Here is an 18,748-nt window from a genome sequence, read left to right on the forward strand (position 1 = left end):
TCACACACAATTCTTACCAGAGTTGTGCCTGATCTCAGCCTCTCTGCTATAAATTCATCCATTAGATCTGGGATATTGGAGCTTGAGTTGATATCACTTAACTGGGGACCTAAATCTTCTTTGTTAGCTAGAAAATAAATACAAATATAAAGTCATTCAATACTTGTACATGTACTTTAAGCACAGTCAAAAGGGGTAAAGCAAACACAGGCAAGGAACTACAGGGAAAGAATTGGGGAATAGAGTTATTAGGAGTGCGGCATGCGGTTAAGGAGATGGTGTCACCATCTTGTCAGCTGACAGTGTGTTTGGGATTAGTAAATGCTCAAACTCTTTGAGTCATTTCAGTAATAAGCTGTTAGTCAAATCTGGGTGATATTGTAAAAGCCAGGCAGAAGAAGGATTAATGTCCAGGTGCAATTAAAAAGGTTTCTCCAAACAGCAGCTGGGTAAAGTTGTCCATTGCTAGATTCCTGACCTATTACCTCTTTCCCTAGAGCCATTTACATGCGCACAAAATGCTGCATCAAATCACATGACTAAATAAATTATTACATGTATATAATTTTAAAAAAAAAAAAAAAAACAAGAAACAAAGAAACAACTAGTACAGTACAAGATTAGTACAAAATTATCAAGGAGTTACAAGCCAGCCTGACAATTCTGGAAGTATGCATGGTCTTTAAACGTGTACCCATTGTCTATACACAGCGGAGGCAGCCATTTTTAGGTTGATTCAATATTCATGAGAATGCAAATCACTAGGATGAATATACAAAAATGATGCCTCTATTGTGTATAGGGGACAGGTCTACTACCTGCAAATCCACTACAAAATAAATGACAGGGGGAATAAAAAGCCTGCTCAAAAGGCTCACAATCTAGAGAGAAGATATCATTAAAGTCAACTACTGAAGTAATTCAATTTGGTGGTATGTGCAAAAAGGCAGTGGCTCAATAAGTCCAACAAAAGACGATAAAGTCCATGGTCTTGGCTTGCGTTCCTCCTGCCTCTCCAAAGATACGATCTCATATATTACAATACTAGTTGAAAATCAACATTATGTTATGCAATTTGAATGCTCAAATATTAAATCAGCAGTAGCAGTGCACCCAATTGACAAAAATGCGGTCATACAGTTGTAAGAGATGTCTTTTGGTCTTGATTTGACATGTAGTTATCACCCAGATGCATATTACACTCTAATGACTGATTTCAGAGTGTAAACTATCAACAGAAACATAAAATACCCAGAACAGACTACAAGTTTACATTCAATAAAAGAGGGGTCAACTTACTGAAATATAAACAATTCAACGTGAACACTTTTTTCTTTAATGCAGCTATAATGAACAGTCATCCAACTATATTAATCAAATAGAGCTTTATAAAGCAGTCACGTTACATTCTCTTGCTTTGACTGTGGCTTGTGATTTTCCCTGCTCACATCCCTCCCCGTCCCTGTTTGCAGTCAAAGCTGTAGGAGGAACAGAGTATTTCTGGGACAAATGTCTGCATGGAGCTGCACGTTGGCACTTATCTTTTAGTAGGTGAAAATGAGGCATTAAAGTGCATTAAATCAGATAGAGAAAAACACCGGATTCAAATGTTTTGGTCTGCTTGTCATTTACTGGTACATAGGTTTGTTCACAATTTCTTCTATATCATCATCATTAGAGGAGAAAATGAATAAAGCTATGTGCCAGTATAGGGACAAACATACCAGGAAATTATAGTTGGGTAGAAGTACATTTCTTCAAAACACCCGTGGGTAAAAATAACCAACACTACTATATCTACAATATATAAATATACTCAATTTTAGGAGTACGTTAACACATTCTTAAAAAGAGCATGCTGTAAAGGAAGGTACATAGTCTGCACTAGATAAAGACTGATCCTCTAACTACACATTAAACAGTCATATATCTGCTTGTATATCTTTAGAGGGGGTGCACTCTTCTTTCGCTAATCAAGTTAACATACTAAAAGACCAGAATGTTGCTACAAGAGGCACTCCAGTCCATTAAAATAGTTCATTTTATATACTTGATCCTATCGAGGCGAAATATCAAAAACATCCATAGATTTGTGAAAAAGATAGAAAAGTTAAGTGCTCTTAGTAATTTAAAATAAGTTCAACCCGTTAGTAGGTGTGAGACACTGTGGCGTATCTTATGGTAAGTATTCACTTAGAGTCCATATTCCGATTTGGAATGTTTCACTTTACCATAGTGATCATTTCAAACTGCTCTCTGCCATGTACTTGACAATAAGAACCTACCCACTCGCGTGAAAGGACTCGTACAACTAGTTTAGATACACTCATGCCAGCAAATTGTTCCACTAACTTTTACTTTATTAAACAACATTAAGACTCAAAAGCGCCTCAAATCCCCTTTGTTGTGCAACAATTTAGAGAACAAAATAATCACAAATCAAAATGATACCCCTTATGTTATAATAAAGCTTAGAAACCCGAGTCCTACGGCAAGTCCTCTGGTGGAGCAAGTGAGCAAATATTTTTTAAAGAAGGAGAAAAAAAAAAAATCTCTCTCTTGGAAGCAGTTTACAGGCTGTTGATTGCTTAAAATAAACCAGATCCCCCCCACCACCCCAGATACCAGCATTCCCACAGAGACACACAAACTCTGTTACAGGAAGGAACACTGAAAGCAAATGCTGACAAACACTATTAGTGAGTGTCACTTCAAAGAGATCCACACACCAGATCAGTTCAGCATCAATGCACTATAAGGAGTAATGTGTGCTTGTGGCATGGGAGATGATGATACTATGGAGGGTCCATTTTAAGAACGGTTTACATAGATTTCAACTACTGTATGTAAGGGAATAACTATCAGAAAACTGGTCTTCATGGGACACACCAAATATACACCAAACATAAACAAAGGGAACGAATAAGTAAATGTTTAAATAATGGCGTATGCAGAGGCTATTTAAATAAACGCTAAGAGGACCACGCCTTAAGTTAAAAGCTAATATATTTAATTTGCAGAGAAGATCTGTTACTGATTTGTCCTAATCAACACCAGTTCATCAATTAAAGTATCCCTTTACCTCAAACCCTGGCTGGTCCCACAGCCACTTGATGTGGCCAAACTGGACAGATCTGGCCATTTGGCACTTAGGCTGAATTGGCTGGATCACATGGGGACAGTGGGTCTTTTGTATCATGTTCTATATAGATGTATTAATGTGCAGGTGAAGAATCAATGTGCTGATATATATGGGCTATACAACTTAATGGTCCTGTTGTATTTCTGTGCAAGAAAGCTGAACACATGTGAAAGCATGAATTACAGACATTGTAAAACAAGGCAAAACAAACATATATGACATGTGATGCAACAAGGTTGTCATGGCTCAAGTGTGACTTAAAGACTTGTTCACATATCACAGGGTAACTGTGTTTTGTAGACTGTGCAGTTGACCGCAGTGACCCTGTGCAGAACACACTGAAAACAGAGCGGGCATCAGGATAACTAATCACTACGCCACCACACCTATTGTATGTACATACTAAGGCACATGGTGCTTTAATGTGTGATGTAGTGTTTTACATAGGATCAATGATCCCAATGCACGTGTGCAAACAATGCACTTCAGTTCTGATAAGTGGACAAACCTTAATGACTGTTAATAACCAGAATGAAATCATTCCCCATTCATTCTGTATTCAGCAAAGAGTTACAAGACAAATAACTGCAGGACATAAAAAAAAACAAAAAACATTTAACACAAGTGATACCTGGTCATAACGTAACAGAACATAATAGCCAAGAAATAGCAGCACTCACTTCATTGGGAGGGGTATTAGTATAGAAAGCAGAGCTGCTGAAAGAGGTAGGGGGCACAACACTTTCAGAAAGGTTACATCAGGTACAAGGGAGCAACATGCAAAGATCCCATAGAGGGTGTCAGAGGCATGGGCGAGGTATAAGCAGGAAAGTCACCCCCAAAAAAGCTCCTGATTGCTGGCAGCTGGGGTTTTTTTTCGTCTGCAATACAAAGCCAAACGGGTGTTGCATCTCTGCGTGCGCTCTGGGAATATTTCCCAGGGCTGAAGGATCTCACCTGCTGGCTTCTTTCCAAAATAGCCCATAACATGACCGTACAGGTCCCTCAGTGGAGCCTCAGCTGACGTCCTTTGCTGCTTCTGCAGGGACACGCTGGCCTTAGGTTTTGAGAGAGCATGAACAACAGTTTTATACACGCCTCCTAAAGACGCATGAGAATGGGCTCTCTCATGGCTGCTAGACCTTGGCCTTATGCGTCCCGTTTCCTTCTGCACTTGTGAGGGAGGATAGGGTACATCACTTTGGTCACTGCCTGACTGGCTAACTCCTGATGCCACCCTCACTGCACCCATGGCAGCATATGCCGTGGGCTTCCCTGTATCTACAACAATGGAGGAGTTTGAACTCAAACCACTTAACTTCCGCAGCCTGACCTTCCAAGGGGCATCTTTGTTCTCCATGGAATTGTAAAAGAGCACAGCCTCGGTGGATGGCCGGAAGGTGACCTGCACACTGCTGCGTTTCCGTCGCATGGCTTTGGCCTTGTGCGTCACAGACTCGCACAGGTTCTTTATGTTGGCCCCATGTTCACCACCAGAAGACTGGGAAGCAGGCAATTCAGGAGGTTCCTCTTCCTCGGCTGCTTGCTGTCTATAAAGTCCTCTCTTCTGTTCACCTTCCTCCGGGCCAGTTTTATCATTTTCAATGACCTCCCCATCAGCCTGAATCCTCACATGGACGTCCCTCGACCTACCAGCAACTCTCAGCCCCCCGGCTTTCCTAGTCACACGTCCCTCTAAACCTAAACTACTCTCAGTAGGTTTTGATTTAGAATGTGTGTGATGGAGCCTCTCTGATGACACTGAATGAACCTCTCCTTCAACACATAATTCCTCCTCAAGTTGCTCTGAGTCATGGTCCATCAAATTAGACCCTACCTTGCTTGGTTCCATTCCCTCCCCTTGCATTTCTTGCTCCTTTAAATATGCTCTTAGACAGGGCAAAAGGTCTCCCCCCTCTAACTCCTCCAACCAGCCCTGCTCAATTTCAGCATCTGTCAATCCAGCTGAGCCAGCCAACTGGCAGAGGTGATCATATATACTGCCATCGGCCTGTGTTAGGGATGCTTCCTGACAGTGTGTGTTAGCGCAATGGGGGTCCGAAGTCTGAGGGGAGGGATGGTCAGCAACAGGCACTGCACCTTTGATTCTCTCAGCAGAAACAGGCCCCACGATGTCAGATGTGCTGCTGCTGCGAGGCAACGTTGAGGTTTCCTCATTGACTGCTCCGAATGTGTCAGTGGGTGTTTCCTCACTCTGGGAATAATGCCTTACCCGGGGAACACGTGGATGCACAGGGGCATCGTCCATTTCTGTCAGACCGGAAAAAGAAAAATATATATATATATAAGTGACAAAAGCAATAGCTATTTATTTACAACTACTTACAGAAAAAAAGAAGAGCAAAATTAGAACATTACCCATTTCAAGTGTAGAAAGAAGTCAACTATCCCAATAACTGGTCAATCTAAGTGGTAAAATTCAAGTGATCTAGGGATGTACTTCGAAAGGACGTACTAGAAAAATGGGACTATTTAGAGAAATTTCGAAACTTCTTTATACACAGAAAACATTGTACAATCCAGGACGAGCACTGATTAATTGCTTTAGAAGTCATCCACAAACATACCAGTTAAAAATCAAGGGGGAACTTATAATTAGTACACGGGTTGATTTAAAAGGTCAGCATGCAGAGGGAAGGCAAGGGGGGGCCAAAGCTGATGCAAACACCCTTTCTTCTGACAAGAATTAAGGCTGAGCCTTAAGATTATATATACTCTGAACACACAAATGCTATTGTTTTCATTAACATTAACAGACACAATCCCATCCTCAGTCATGTGGTGTTGCAGTTATTAATTGATTAAAATGGGGGGAAGGGGAATACTGTAATGGAATAATATAGTATGCACTGGTCTTTTAAATGGCCAGTTAAAATATGCATCCGAGCATAAAAGTAAAAGTGTGCTGCCATCTAGTGGTTGGACTTAACCCCCACTGATGAGCATGTCAGCCAGCAGAATGAACAGCATGGTAGAGGCATAAGTCATTGTCATTCAGTCAATAAAATGGCTGCCACCACCGTTTGTAGGGAGTAGATGTTTCAAAGGATGATATATACGAGAAGATTTACATTTTGTGAATGTTACAAGTTAGCTATTGTTATAAAATCAACTTTTATTTCAGGTTGATTCATCTTTTCATTTAAAGTCGGAGCTTCAAAAAAAGTCCTTTCCTCAAGAAATGGTAAAAGGCTTCATTTTTAAGACAGCAGCATATTATGGCCTGTACTGTGTCTGTATCTAAGGCTTTACAATTAAAATGTGTTTAACAGTCTAGGGAGAGAGCTTTATCTGTGACAATTGCAGGGACAATGCATTTGCCTGGATCAACCCATAGATCACCGGAGAAGGGGGTGTCTCTGATTGTGCAGAGTCAAACCTTGCCAAGGGCTTGTAAATAATTTCATTTCAAGGACCTTACAAGGCTGATAGTAAGACCAAAATGATCATATTACCATTGCTAAGCCAGGAATATACAATAAACTTGACCTTGGTGAAAGAAGTTGCAGAGCACCAGGCAAATTGTCAAACTTAATCAGAAAATGTGTTAATAGAAAAATCATTGACTACAAAGAAATAGAATGTCTATGAATCATTCTGTAACGCACATAAACAATACACTTTGAACTCACTTCACAAATGCAAGAATAAGTGGTTAGTATTCTCCATAAGTAAATATAGCATTAAGCAATCCCCAAAGACATACATTAGTGCCTGAACAGCATTATAAATAGTGCATTAAAGCATTTATGTCAGACATTCTCAAACTTGTTATAAAAAAAACAATTTCCTTATTAGAAAAGAACAAATAACAATCTTTTGAGAAAGTGCCAATTTGGACTAAGCCGTGGTTCATATGTCTGAATTCAGCAATTTCTAATTGCTTTAAATTTTTATTTCATCTCCGTAAAATAATCATTATGGCAGAAACAATTCATAATGAGACATTTAATAAAGAATATGCACACTCGTATTTTCATGAGACCTCAGACATACAGTCCGTGGTAACCCACCGCAACACCACAATGATTTTTACTTAGAGAACCCATATTTGTGAGAAAGCAGCCTTTCAATTCACAAATGTCAACGTTTTTGTTATAGGTCACTAGATCCTAGTGAATCCATAAATGTGCAGTCTCATTAATGTTCAGCAGACAGAATGGCTGTCTGCCCTGTGTGTAGGTGAAAGGGTCACATTTCATTAGTATTAAAGGAGTCCTTCGCCTAAAACAGAAAAATAACTATGTACTACTCAGCATGAAAATTAAAGTTCAAACTGTAGACATGTGGGCTGGTCTATAGTATGACCTGAACCTACCTGTTCTGGCTTCCGCAAGCAGGACGAGTGTGAGAAGGCTGTTGATCATGCAAGGACCTGGCTTGGCTTAGTAGTTTAGTAAGATTGGGTACAATTTTTTCAGGCGGAAGACTCCTTTAATCCTTTGAATAACTTACTCCTGTAAGCAGCACCAAGAATGTGTACGTATGCCCAATGAAGAGTGTTTGATGCCTTATTGTTGCCCAAAGCATAACATTTATTTTTCAAAATTGGAAACAAGTCAAAATGGTGCAATAGAAAACAGGCTATGTAAAGACATCTGAACCACAGACACACACCAATTATTTATTAGGTGCATATATTCCTTCATCAATGACTTTGAGAATGTCTGAGGCTAAGCCGTTAACGTGGACATAAAAGTAATTCAGAACGTGCACGGTGGAAAAGGAATAATTGCAGACCCATCGCTATAAAAAAATAATAATATTATAATCATCAGTATTCTGTGTGGTTAGAGGCAGCAGACAGTGGGAGGGAGTGCAGACAGAGATGCCACTACCTGACAGCTCATCGGAAAGCAGAGTGAGAACAATATCAGGCAGAAGGGGTTTGGAAGGATGGATCAGGACAGGTGCACTTTTAGCGCTGCGGATAGAGGCTGATGGCAGGGCACTGTCCCCAATGGATCGGCTCCTCATGGCTTTAAAAAGAAGACAGAAAGACAGGAGAGATCGGGGAGAAGAGGGAGCGGAGAGGAAAGAGAAGTGAATGATGAGAGTGCAGCAAAACCACAAAAAGCAGCAGAACGTGACGTTATGCAAGTGGAGAAAATGTACAATAGTCTGTGTTCTAGAGACACAGAAATGTGGATGTGGCTCTAAAGAGCAGAAAAAGACACACAAGAGGGGACAAACAGACACAAAGACAGTAGACAAATATAGTACACACAGTAATATCACATTGCAGCACAACACAGGTAAAGCAGATGTGGTCTGAGTGGAGTTATGCAGTTTTGAATACATGTAGACTAAAGGATTTGTCCTGAGTGCATACTGAAAACCCAAATACCCAACAAGCAGATCTCTACAGAAACACTTAAGTTTATCTACAACAAAAATGACACTGTACTGCTTACCAGCTTCATGCTGGAAGGTCAAACATGACAACTCCACTTTCCTTGGCTGACCAACCATAAGCAAATATGTGGATATTGCATATTATTTTGGAGTTTAAAAATACACTACATGGCAAAAGGTACGTGGACACCCGAACATCACATCAATATGAGCTTGTTGAACATCTCATTCCAAAACCATGAGCACCGATATGGAATTGGTCCCCCTTTGCCGCTACAACAGCCTCTACTCTTCTGGAAAGACTTTCACTAGGTTTTGCAACATAGCTGAGGGGATGTGTATCTATTCAGCCCCAAAAGTATTAGTGAGGTCAGGCACTGAGATTGAGTCATAAGGCCTGTCTCGCATCATCCCAAAAGTGTTCCATGGGGTTGAGGTCAGGGCTCTGTGCAGGCCAGTCAAGTTCCTCCACACCAAACTCAGGGAACCATCTTTTGATGGACCCCACTTTCTGTATGGATGCATTGTCATGCTGAAACAAGAAAGGGCCTTCCTCAAACTGTCGTCACAAAGTCGAAAGCACACAATCCTCTAGAATGTCACGGTGTGCTGCAGCATTAACATTTCCCTTAACTAGAACTAATGGTCCCAGGACCAACCATTATTGGCCCCAGACCATTATTCTTCCTCCTCCAGGCGGCAGTACACATTCATGTCGGAAGCATTGTCCTGGTATCTGCTAAACCCAGATTCATCTGTCAAACTACCAGATGGTGGAGCATGATTCATTACTCCATAGAACGTATTTTAACTGCTCCAGAGACCAATGGCGTGTGTGCTTTACACCACTCTAGTCCATGTTTGACATTGCACATAGTGACCAGAGGCTGGTGTGTGGCTGCTTGGCCATGGAATCCCAAACCATGAAGCTCCCAACTAATGGTTTTTGTGACGATGTTACTTCCAGTGGCAGCCTGGAATTTAGCAAGTGTTGCAACTGAGGAAAGAGTATTTCCATGCACTATATGCTTCATTACACAGAAATACCTTTCTGTGAGCATGTGTGGCCTACCGCTATGCAGCTGAGCTATTGTTCCACTTCACAATAACAGCCCTTACCACTGACCTCGGCAGAAATTGGACAAACTGACTTGTTGGAAAGGTGGCATCCTGTGACAGGGGCACTTTTAAAGTCACCGAGCTGTTCAGTGCGACACATTCTGCTGCTAACGTTTAACTAGAGATTGCATGTCTCTATGCTTGATTTTATGCATCTGTTAGCAATTAGTGTGGCAGAAATGGCCAGAAACACTAATTAGAAGGGGCATCCACATACTTTTGCCATGTGATGTACATTGCATTAGTTCTGTCTGTGCAGTTGGCTCTTAGAAATGGGTTTACTGATGGGCCTTCCATATCCCCAATCAAACAATGACAACAAGCACTGTCTTCTAAGAAGAATGAATTAAGCAAAAAACGCCTGTTATCTAAATTAAGACTGGGTATCGGCTTATTAATTAGATTTGTGCTTGAAGCACTTCTGTAAAGATGTATATCATCTATGTATCCTGCACACAGAAGCCACTGTAAGGAAACAGTTTGTAAATGACTCACTGACAAAGCTCTTAAAAGGAATGTAAAAGGTCCCTGTGTACAGTGACACTAGTGGAAAAAAATGGCTCTGGCTTTCCAAGTTCCTTAGTACGTCATGTACTAAGAGACTTCACTGCTGGTGGCTTGTAGGTCAGTGTCATTCTGTGCAAAAGCCTCTCAGTAACAGCAAAACTAAACTTATGCAGTTTAGAAACCAGATAACACATAATTAAAAGATCTCTGTAAAGAAGTATTTAATGTCAGACATACTATAAAATTGGCTGAATCTAGGCTGTGCTCTGTCACACTAGCATCTGACACTAATTATGGTAACAAAAATAGAACCAATATTTAATATGGAAGTGCCAAGACATAGGAACATTCATGATTTCTGCCATGTAATTATGTATAATAGACTACCTTAGTCCTGGGTATTGTTTAATAATAATCACAAAAAATGAAAATTCATAATGCTGTAAATGGTAAGTATTGAAACAAATGTTGCTACATGCCATAGCATTTCCCCAATGCCTAACTCTGTAAAAGTGTGAAATAACAGTCCGTTTACCCCACAATCCCTAAATCTTCATAATAAACTTTGTCTGCTCCTAATTGTCTATTATCTTATTAAGTATACCTCCAAATATAACCATCTTTAGTCAGACACACAGCATCCGACTGTGGCAAATACTATGTATAGAATATTAACTTGCACCAGATGTATCAGGTCATTTTATTATGTGAAATGCAAATGTGAGTTATGTTTAAGCAGAGCTGGGCAATATAGATTCTTAACTTGCCAACAATCATGAATTGTAACATCTGTATAAAATAAGTGTCTGATCTAAATAAAATAATTGTTTGAGGTGTAGAAAACTAAGCAAATTATAGATGGAAATATAATGATTCGATCTTTATGGCAAATTTTAATATATCCATATATCATATAGAGCTCTGTGATCTATAGATCACACAATGCATTTAATATTCAAATATATGGATACAGAAGACAATACTGTATACCTCATATATAGGGGGGGACAGGTAACCAAAGAAACCAAAATGATGCTGGTTTTACACAGCAGAGATAGATTCCATACAAAGAGGTTCTAGCCAACACCTTCTGCCGATAAAGATTAGATCTAGATTCTCAACAAGCAAAAGGACCATCTTAGAACACAGCAGTAGATCCTGCTCTCGGCGAGGGCATGGATTGATATGAGCAATGGAGTCATGATAGATGCACCTGTATTCACATACCAATAGTTTTCTGGCGCACAATGCTTCTGGCTTTCTCTGTGCCGGGCGATCCAGTAGTGGTGGCACTGCGTTGGCGCATTGGAGCCTGACCAGGTTGCTCTCTGCTCCACCCTCGAGAAAAAGACTTATCCACAGAACCTTTCTGGAAATCGTTGGTGCTTCCTACATAAAAGACAACACAGAATGAGTGGAGAACGTACAACCATAGTTGCAAATAACCCTAATTTCCGTTGTACTGTGTATTATCCTATTCCCATTTATTTTGTCTAAGATCACTCCGTAGTTTGCAGAACACTCCCACAGCTAGGTTATGTTTCCCAGACTCCTGCACTTGCTGGTTACTTTGAAAATGGAACAGTCCCCTCTACCACACCATTCAAAACCTAACTGTAAAATATACTAAAATCTGTATCAAGGATCGGATTAATGGAAGAACAACACTTCACCATTGCTTCTGTCTCTGGCCTAGGTGTCAAATCTCTATATCAGAAATTAAATTAGCCTAGTATTGCATACTTGAAGCCCATTTTTTTATTATTGCAACCATTTTATCACAGTATTACAATGTAGCAATGATAGGTACCATATATAATATATATATATATATATATATATATATATTATCATCTCACTGCTACAAGCCTATAAAATCCTCTCATTTACCTTCAAGTAAGCAACTCATCTTCAGGCTGCTAGCTGTACAGAACAACAGTTAGCAATTGCACACCTAGCATAGTAGGTGACAGCAAATCAATAATAGAAAATCTGGAGATAGTTGTTTGCACAACAAATGACACTGTGTAATACTGTAACTGAAAGTGGGACAGAGCATTTAAATTGGTGGAGAGTTTCTGAAACCAAACTATTATCTACTCAGATCTGGAATGAATATTTTTTTCCCCACAGTTAACATTTTATTTTTTGGTTTAAGAACATTAAATTCAGAAACCATGAAATTTGGGATTGAAAATTAAAAAGTGTTTGTGGCAAAATTAACACACAAAAAACAGCTTTCAGGAATGTAACCACTCTGTTAAAAAAAATAAAATAAATAATAATAATAATTTTGTACTATAAGGCAGTTGTCATAATTTGGGAAGCTTATACCATCTCTCTCATGTCATTTTTTTTAATTCTCTAAGATAGGGCACCATTTCTTCCCCCTTATTATTCCATTAGTTTTATTTGGATATTTGCAACAATAATTCTAAAAAGTGCCACTATAAGAATAAAAAACAAAATACAAACACCACTACTGAAATAACAAAAAGCTCTGTGTTTGAAACATCATTTGATTTTCATCTTATTAATTTTGCATTCCCAAATGAACATTTCTAGTTTTATGCACCCCAACTTGAAATTTGTGGGTCTGACGATAATAGTAGCGCAGCTTTCTGTCCCGCCTCAGTGATGTTCCTAGTTAACTGAAAACCTAACTATTGGTTCTGCCCAGAAGATGGAGGTATATGCTATGTGTAGGTGACAGGCCCAATGTAATCAGAAAGAGGCGTGTGGTGTGCATTCTGGGTAAGCGGCTTTAACCTTTGCCCTTGTGCTTCTTCTGCTTCTGCTCGCTCAGCTTGTCTAACGGTAGCTCATTCAAATCAAGATGGTAGACATTCTTGGCAAGCACTTTAGTCAGTGTTTCCATGGTGTGAGCCCATTCTGTGGCTTGCTCCTCCCAGTAAGTCAGAGACGACATTACGGCCAATAGGTCATCCCACAATTCCCGGGAAACACTAACATGCAGGCTTGACTTGATCCAGGCCACGATCAGTGTCTGAGGGATGAGAAATAAATTCTGTAAGTATGAAGGATGCTTATACACAACTAGACACACAGCAGGTTACATCAGCAGGAGCTGTGGACCAAAAATGTCATGTTTCCCTGTAAGAAGTGGCTTTATTAATGGCTTTAATTAGACAAATCATGTAGAAAAGTGCAAGGTTCATGAGGAAGCACAGAGTGCCTGGAACATGGTCGATGTCCTTTTAAATCTATATTTGAAAAGTACTTTGCAACTAGAAGTGGTTTTACGAGCGGAACTAGCAGTGTGAGTGCTGTTACATTGTGTTCCAAGAATGTACTGGCATATACTTAAAAGAGGAGGGTAGAGAACGCTTGTATGTCCTTATTTTATGTATACTTTGTTATACCCACGGTAAAGTATTACGAACAATATTATTATTAATAATAATAATAATAATAATAATAATAATAATAATAATAATAATAATAATAATAATTCTAAGGCATCAAAATATCCAGTCCATCAGTGATGTGATGGAAAGCCTTCATGGTTAGCACAAAAATGACCAAAAGGTCACAGTAAATGCTTGAGTCTTCCAATAAAAAATTAAAAAAAAACAAGCAAAACATCATTATAACTAAATAATGTATGGGTTACAAAATGTAAAACATATATCGTCATCTGCCATCATTGTTAAATGGAATGCAAACTGAAAAGTGAACATTAATATTTTAAGGTTACTATATTATATAACTAAATAATATACACAAAAAAAAACTAAGAACTTTACTCATGACTAAATCTGTCCAGCCCTGAGAAGCAAAATAACATATTTCATGTTGTGCTATATGATGAAGCTTAACTGCCTTCAGAAATATACGGAAGGTACGGAAGACAAAGAGAAATTCAAAGGAGCTCATTATAATGTGCAGAAAGACGCACTGTGAAAAAGTGTAAATGTAACTTTAAAGTCCAACCTCCTACCAGTTTAGTACCACCCTGTCAAATAAACTTTTCTGTCTCTCTCTTGAAATACTTGCTCAGTTTGGCCGTACCCATGGCTTAAACGATTCATGAGAGTGAGGGAACATAGACATGGACTTAGTTACATCTGGTACTTTTGTATTTTATTAAGCTGCTCAGAATATACCTAGAATTACGCTTCTCCACGAAGTGCAAGACAAAAGTGCAGAATGGTAAAAGTATAAGATGAGAACCAAAGACCATCAGTTCTGAGACGGTGCAAAATTCAAATCCTTTTGCAGATTGAAATGGCTATAAACCAAGGAAAGTCCTTGTAAGTGGGCTGTCTCCATCCCTTTAGATCAAGTCAAATATATTTGCTACGAAAAATTAAATGTCTGTTCAGAAGTTCTGTAAAACTAGGTGCACCTGTGGAACATACTCCATAATTTGCTTCTAACACCCTCACTCCACCCAACTCATGCCCTCAGCCTGTGCAAACTCCTCTCCTCTCACTAGCATCTTGCTACGCATACCCGTCCGCATTTCTTCCAAATTCTAGGTGCACCTCTGCAAATCAAGGCGCACAGTGGAACCAAACCTGCTTTGGCACATTTTATGATTGGTGATCATCGAAAGCCACATAAGCTCTGAGTAAATGCCTTGCAGTTTTGCAGGAAACAGAAATGCCAGGAACAGATTTGTGGATTTGTAAACAGGTAAAGGAAGGGTTTTCCATGACGTCTGGGATTTGGAGCTTTTCAGATAGATTTTTCTGCAATTTGGAGCACCGTGCCTAAAATCTCTTCGTGACAGAACTGTGGTATTGCTTTTTTACTTTTAACATGAACAAAGCTGGGTACACATTTATGCAATTATCGTGCAGATCACACAATTAACAACCGTTTGTTCAGATATTGCATTGAAGTGTCTACGCTCCCACAATCATGTTTTGTGGTACCAGAACACATCGCATCTACTGATTTGGTTTTCTAAATTTCCTACAAATCACAATTATTGATGGAAGATCTGCACACATGACTTGACATGTTCAACTGGACATTAAACCATTGGTGAAATAGATACTGAAATTGCATAGGTGTGTACCCAGCTTTAGTTTTAAACGCGAATATCAAGACACTGTATATTAAAATTGTTCTGCTGTCAACAAAACTGTGACAGTGGCAGAGAACAAAACATAATAGTATAATTGGGCTCATCTTTAAAAAGCTGTGATGGGGACACTGTACATAATGTACACTATAATGCCAACCACTTTGTTCTTTAAGTTCACAGTAACATGATATGGGCTGGGACTGTCAATTCTGAAATAAGAGAAAGTTAAACAATAAACTGCGCTCATATCAGAGAATGATCTATAAAATAGTGCTTCATCAGTATTGTTTAGATCATTCTCTGGTATGAGCGTGGTTTATTTTTTGACGTTTGTTATTGTGTAACTCAAGGACGATACCTTGTTCAATTACTGGCAGCTTTACCAATCTAGGAGGTTTTTGGCATCTTGAGCGCAGTGTCGTCCCCCCCCCCCCCCCCCTTCTAAGAGAAAGTTAGACATGCAGTGTTTAATAAGCAGCAACCACTCCATTCCCAGCTTTTAACAATCTTACCAACCACATTGTCTGTAGATCATGTCACTCCCAGTTCTCTCACTGCTAACACAGAAGCACTCTACTGTTATGGAACCTCAGATTGCATGATCCACAGTTGTATAAAATACTGGGAAGAGAGTGTTTGCTGGTTATGAAACAAAGTAGCACAAAGCAGCATCTCCACTAGCAGAATGTAAGAAGAAGGAGGATGACAATATGAGGTCTGTATAAAACCATCCATCATTAGCTACTGAGATAATGCCATCATGTGCTCACTACAAGGATATTTTGATACAATTATTATAAATGTAACATGATTGAAATCACTTTTTTATGGACTTACATTTCCTTCAAGCAGGTTAACCCATTAACACTTACCTGAAACAAGGGTCCTGCCAGGCGTCCAGCCAAGATCTGATTCTTCTTGCCCTGATACTGCTGCAGAACCTGTGGAGGGATCTTCAACACGGACTCTGTGACCCGGAGCATAACCAGTAGCAGCTGCATCCTGGGCACAACAAAAAGGATGATGGGATGAGGACTCCTTAAGGGTATACATGGGCACCAAGTAACTATTCATTGGATGTTTCTATTCTTTGGGACAGAATTCAAATTGTATTACGTCCAAGTCTAATCATGGCCTGTGTTATAAACGGACAACGTGCTGTTTGAACCTTCCCTTCACCTGGTTGTAGACACCTAGGGGTATATTTAGTAAACTGCAGGTTTGAAAAAGTCGAGATGTTGCCTATAGCAACCAATCAGATTCTAGCTGTCATTCTGCAGAATGTACTAAATAAATGATAACTAGAATCTGATTGGTTGCTATAGGCAATATCTCCATTTTTTCAAACCCGCAGTTTAGTAAATATACCTCCTAGACCCAAACCAGTTATCTGGCGTTGACAATATTTACAGACCAAGCAACTCCCTTGCATGGCACCTAAACAGCTTAGGTAGAGGGGATGTTGGGCTAAAGCAACAGAAGGTAAAAGTATTTTTTGTCTGTATGAGAGATAAGACGACCATGGTATATGTGATAGTTGTATAGTCTCAATGGTGAGAAGATAGTGCTTTTGCCTAAGTAACAAATCCTGCAAAATGTTTATTATAAAAATGTTATCTTGTTTACACCAAGTATTTTAGTAATTTAATCATTAAAAGAGCTTTCCACTGAGGAGTAGTACGATGCAAAAGATCTATAGTACTATCTATCTACTAGTGTTGGCGTTTAGTCTGCGAGGAGCGTGGTACCAGTTTTTTCTCCTAATTCCTAATTTTGTTTGACATAAGTGGCTAAATGCAACACCAAACAGAACTAATATGAGCAATTAACTTTATATTTCCTTAATCTCTAACATTATCCAAGGATGCCTCACTAATAACGACACGAGGATAGTATAGAAATACTGAAATGAGAAGAACAGACCTAGTTTCATTCAACCAACATGTAACTACAGCTATCATATGTATCACAGATCCTCATATCAAATTCTGCTACCATACCATGTCTGAATGTATGTAATGCAGCATTTTACAAGTGATCAGATGATCGATGACGCATGCAGCATTTGGTTTAGAGATATTCACATATGAACAGGCAGGGGAGAATGTCGCAGAGCGCATACACATTGCAGTACATTGTTGAACGACATTTTCAGTTCAGTCTGAAAAACTCGATCAACGATTTTATGTGCCCAGGAATTATAATTGTTCATTGTTCCAGGCTACACGCTACTGCGATATCGGGTGAATCAGTTGTTTATCGTCTGATTGGCCCAATGATCGGCTGAAACACAGTAGTGTGTACCCAGCCATAGGGACTAATGACCTATGTGAGATGCATTTGTTTGTGGTTAGAAGGAAGTTTGGCCACAGTAAATGTGCACATGGCAGAACTACCATTGGTGCGGCAGGTGCCGTGCACCAGACCCATGAAGATAATGGGGCCCGATGCATGGCACATGCAGAGAATCAGGGGCCCCGGTACCCCGTCCCTGCACTGAGCCCACAGCTCGCTAGTTCCGCCTCTGAATGTGCATCTAAAAACACGTAATCATTCCCCAAGTCATTCACTGCAACTTTCATCATCATTTATTTATATAGCGCCACTAATTAAGCAGCGCTGTACAGAGAACTGACATTAGTCCCTGCCTCACTGGGGCTTACAGTCTAAACTCACCAACACAACACAGGTCACTGACCTAACCCACACTTATCAGACAATGCTAATGAAAAGTACATATTACCAGGTCTTCTTGTCCATGGAGACTTGAACCACCATGTAGCGATAAATGTTCAGGACCCTCTTACACATATCCGTATGTTCATTTAACATCATCTTATTATCATTTGTAGGCTCAAGCAAAATTATATTTGCAGCATTGACAATAAAAACCTGCAGATAAAACACAGATAATATAATGATAAGCAAGGGTACTTGCTCCATGTCCCACACATCAATGTAGGTGATAGTCGTGCACATGTAGTCCGTATCATTACCTGGTACACTGCCTGAGCACCAGCCTTCACCGTGTTGTCCAAGATATCATCTTCTGAAAGTTTGTTAGTGGTATCCTGATGACACTTCGACCAACTGGAGCTTTGGACATGTCCTGGAGGAACGCTCGGCGTCTCCTATTAAGAAAAACAACAATAATAATGCTTTGGGCCGGGTTGTGCTTTGTTCTTATGCTATATTGCAAAAAAAAAAAAAAAAAAAATAATCAAGAAAAAAAAAGATGTGTTTAAAAAAATATATAAAATAAAATAAAAAATGTATTCAATTGTAATCCAGGGGTTATGGAGTTAAATACGCAAGATACCAACTTTCAAGACTGTACATAAGCATTTACTAGAGAAAAAAAACAACTATTTTTTTTTTTTCAAAGTATTAAAATCTTAAAACACTTTCTTTTTTAATTGTATCTTCTAGAGTGTATAAGCTGTAGTCTGTTTTAATGGTTTATGTGCCCTGTAGGCTTCTATGCCTTCCATTTGAGAATTCACAAATATTGGACAGTTTGTCTATCCAACTCCAGTCTCTTGTATAGG

At 39.4% G+C, this 18,748-nt stretch overlaps 1 protein-coding gene across 1 annotated transcript in view; it reads right to left on the reverse strand.

The window, feature by feature from the left end:
* RALGAPA1 (Ral GTPase activating protein catalytic subunit alpha 1) overlaps positions 1–18,748 on the reverse strand; it is a 121,114-nt gene that overhangs the window by 79,703 nt on the left and 22,663 nt on the right. Inside the window, exons 12-18 of the mRNA XM_075192955.1 lie at positions 18,197–18,331; positions 17,944–18,092; positions 16,073–16,202; positions 12,914–13,151; positions 11,372–11,533; positions 4,100–5,413; positions 18–127 (exon numbers count right to left, since the gene is read on the reverse strand). Coding sequence (XP_075049056.1) covers positions 18–127; positions 4,100–5,413; positions 11,372–11,533; positions 12,914–13,151; positions 16,073–16,202; positions 17,944–18,092; positions 18,197–18,331 — 2,238 coding nt within the window. The remainder of the gene's footprint in view (positions 1–17; positions 128–4,099; positions 5,414–11,371; positions 11,534–12,913; positions 13,152–16,072; positions 16,203–17,943; positions 18,093–18,196; positions 18,332–18,748) is intronic.

This window comes from Mixophyes fleayi, chromosome 12 (assembly GCF_038048845.1).
Source record: "Mixophyes fleayi isolate aMixFle1 chromosome 12, aMixFle1.hap1, whole genome shotgun sequence".
In the NCBI taxonomy this organism is placed as follows: domain Eukaryota; kingdom Metazoa; phylum Chordata; class Amphibia; order Anura; family Limnodynastidae; genus Mixophyes; species Mixophyes fleayi.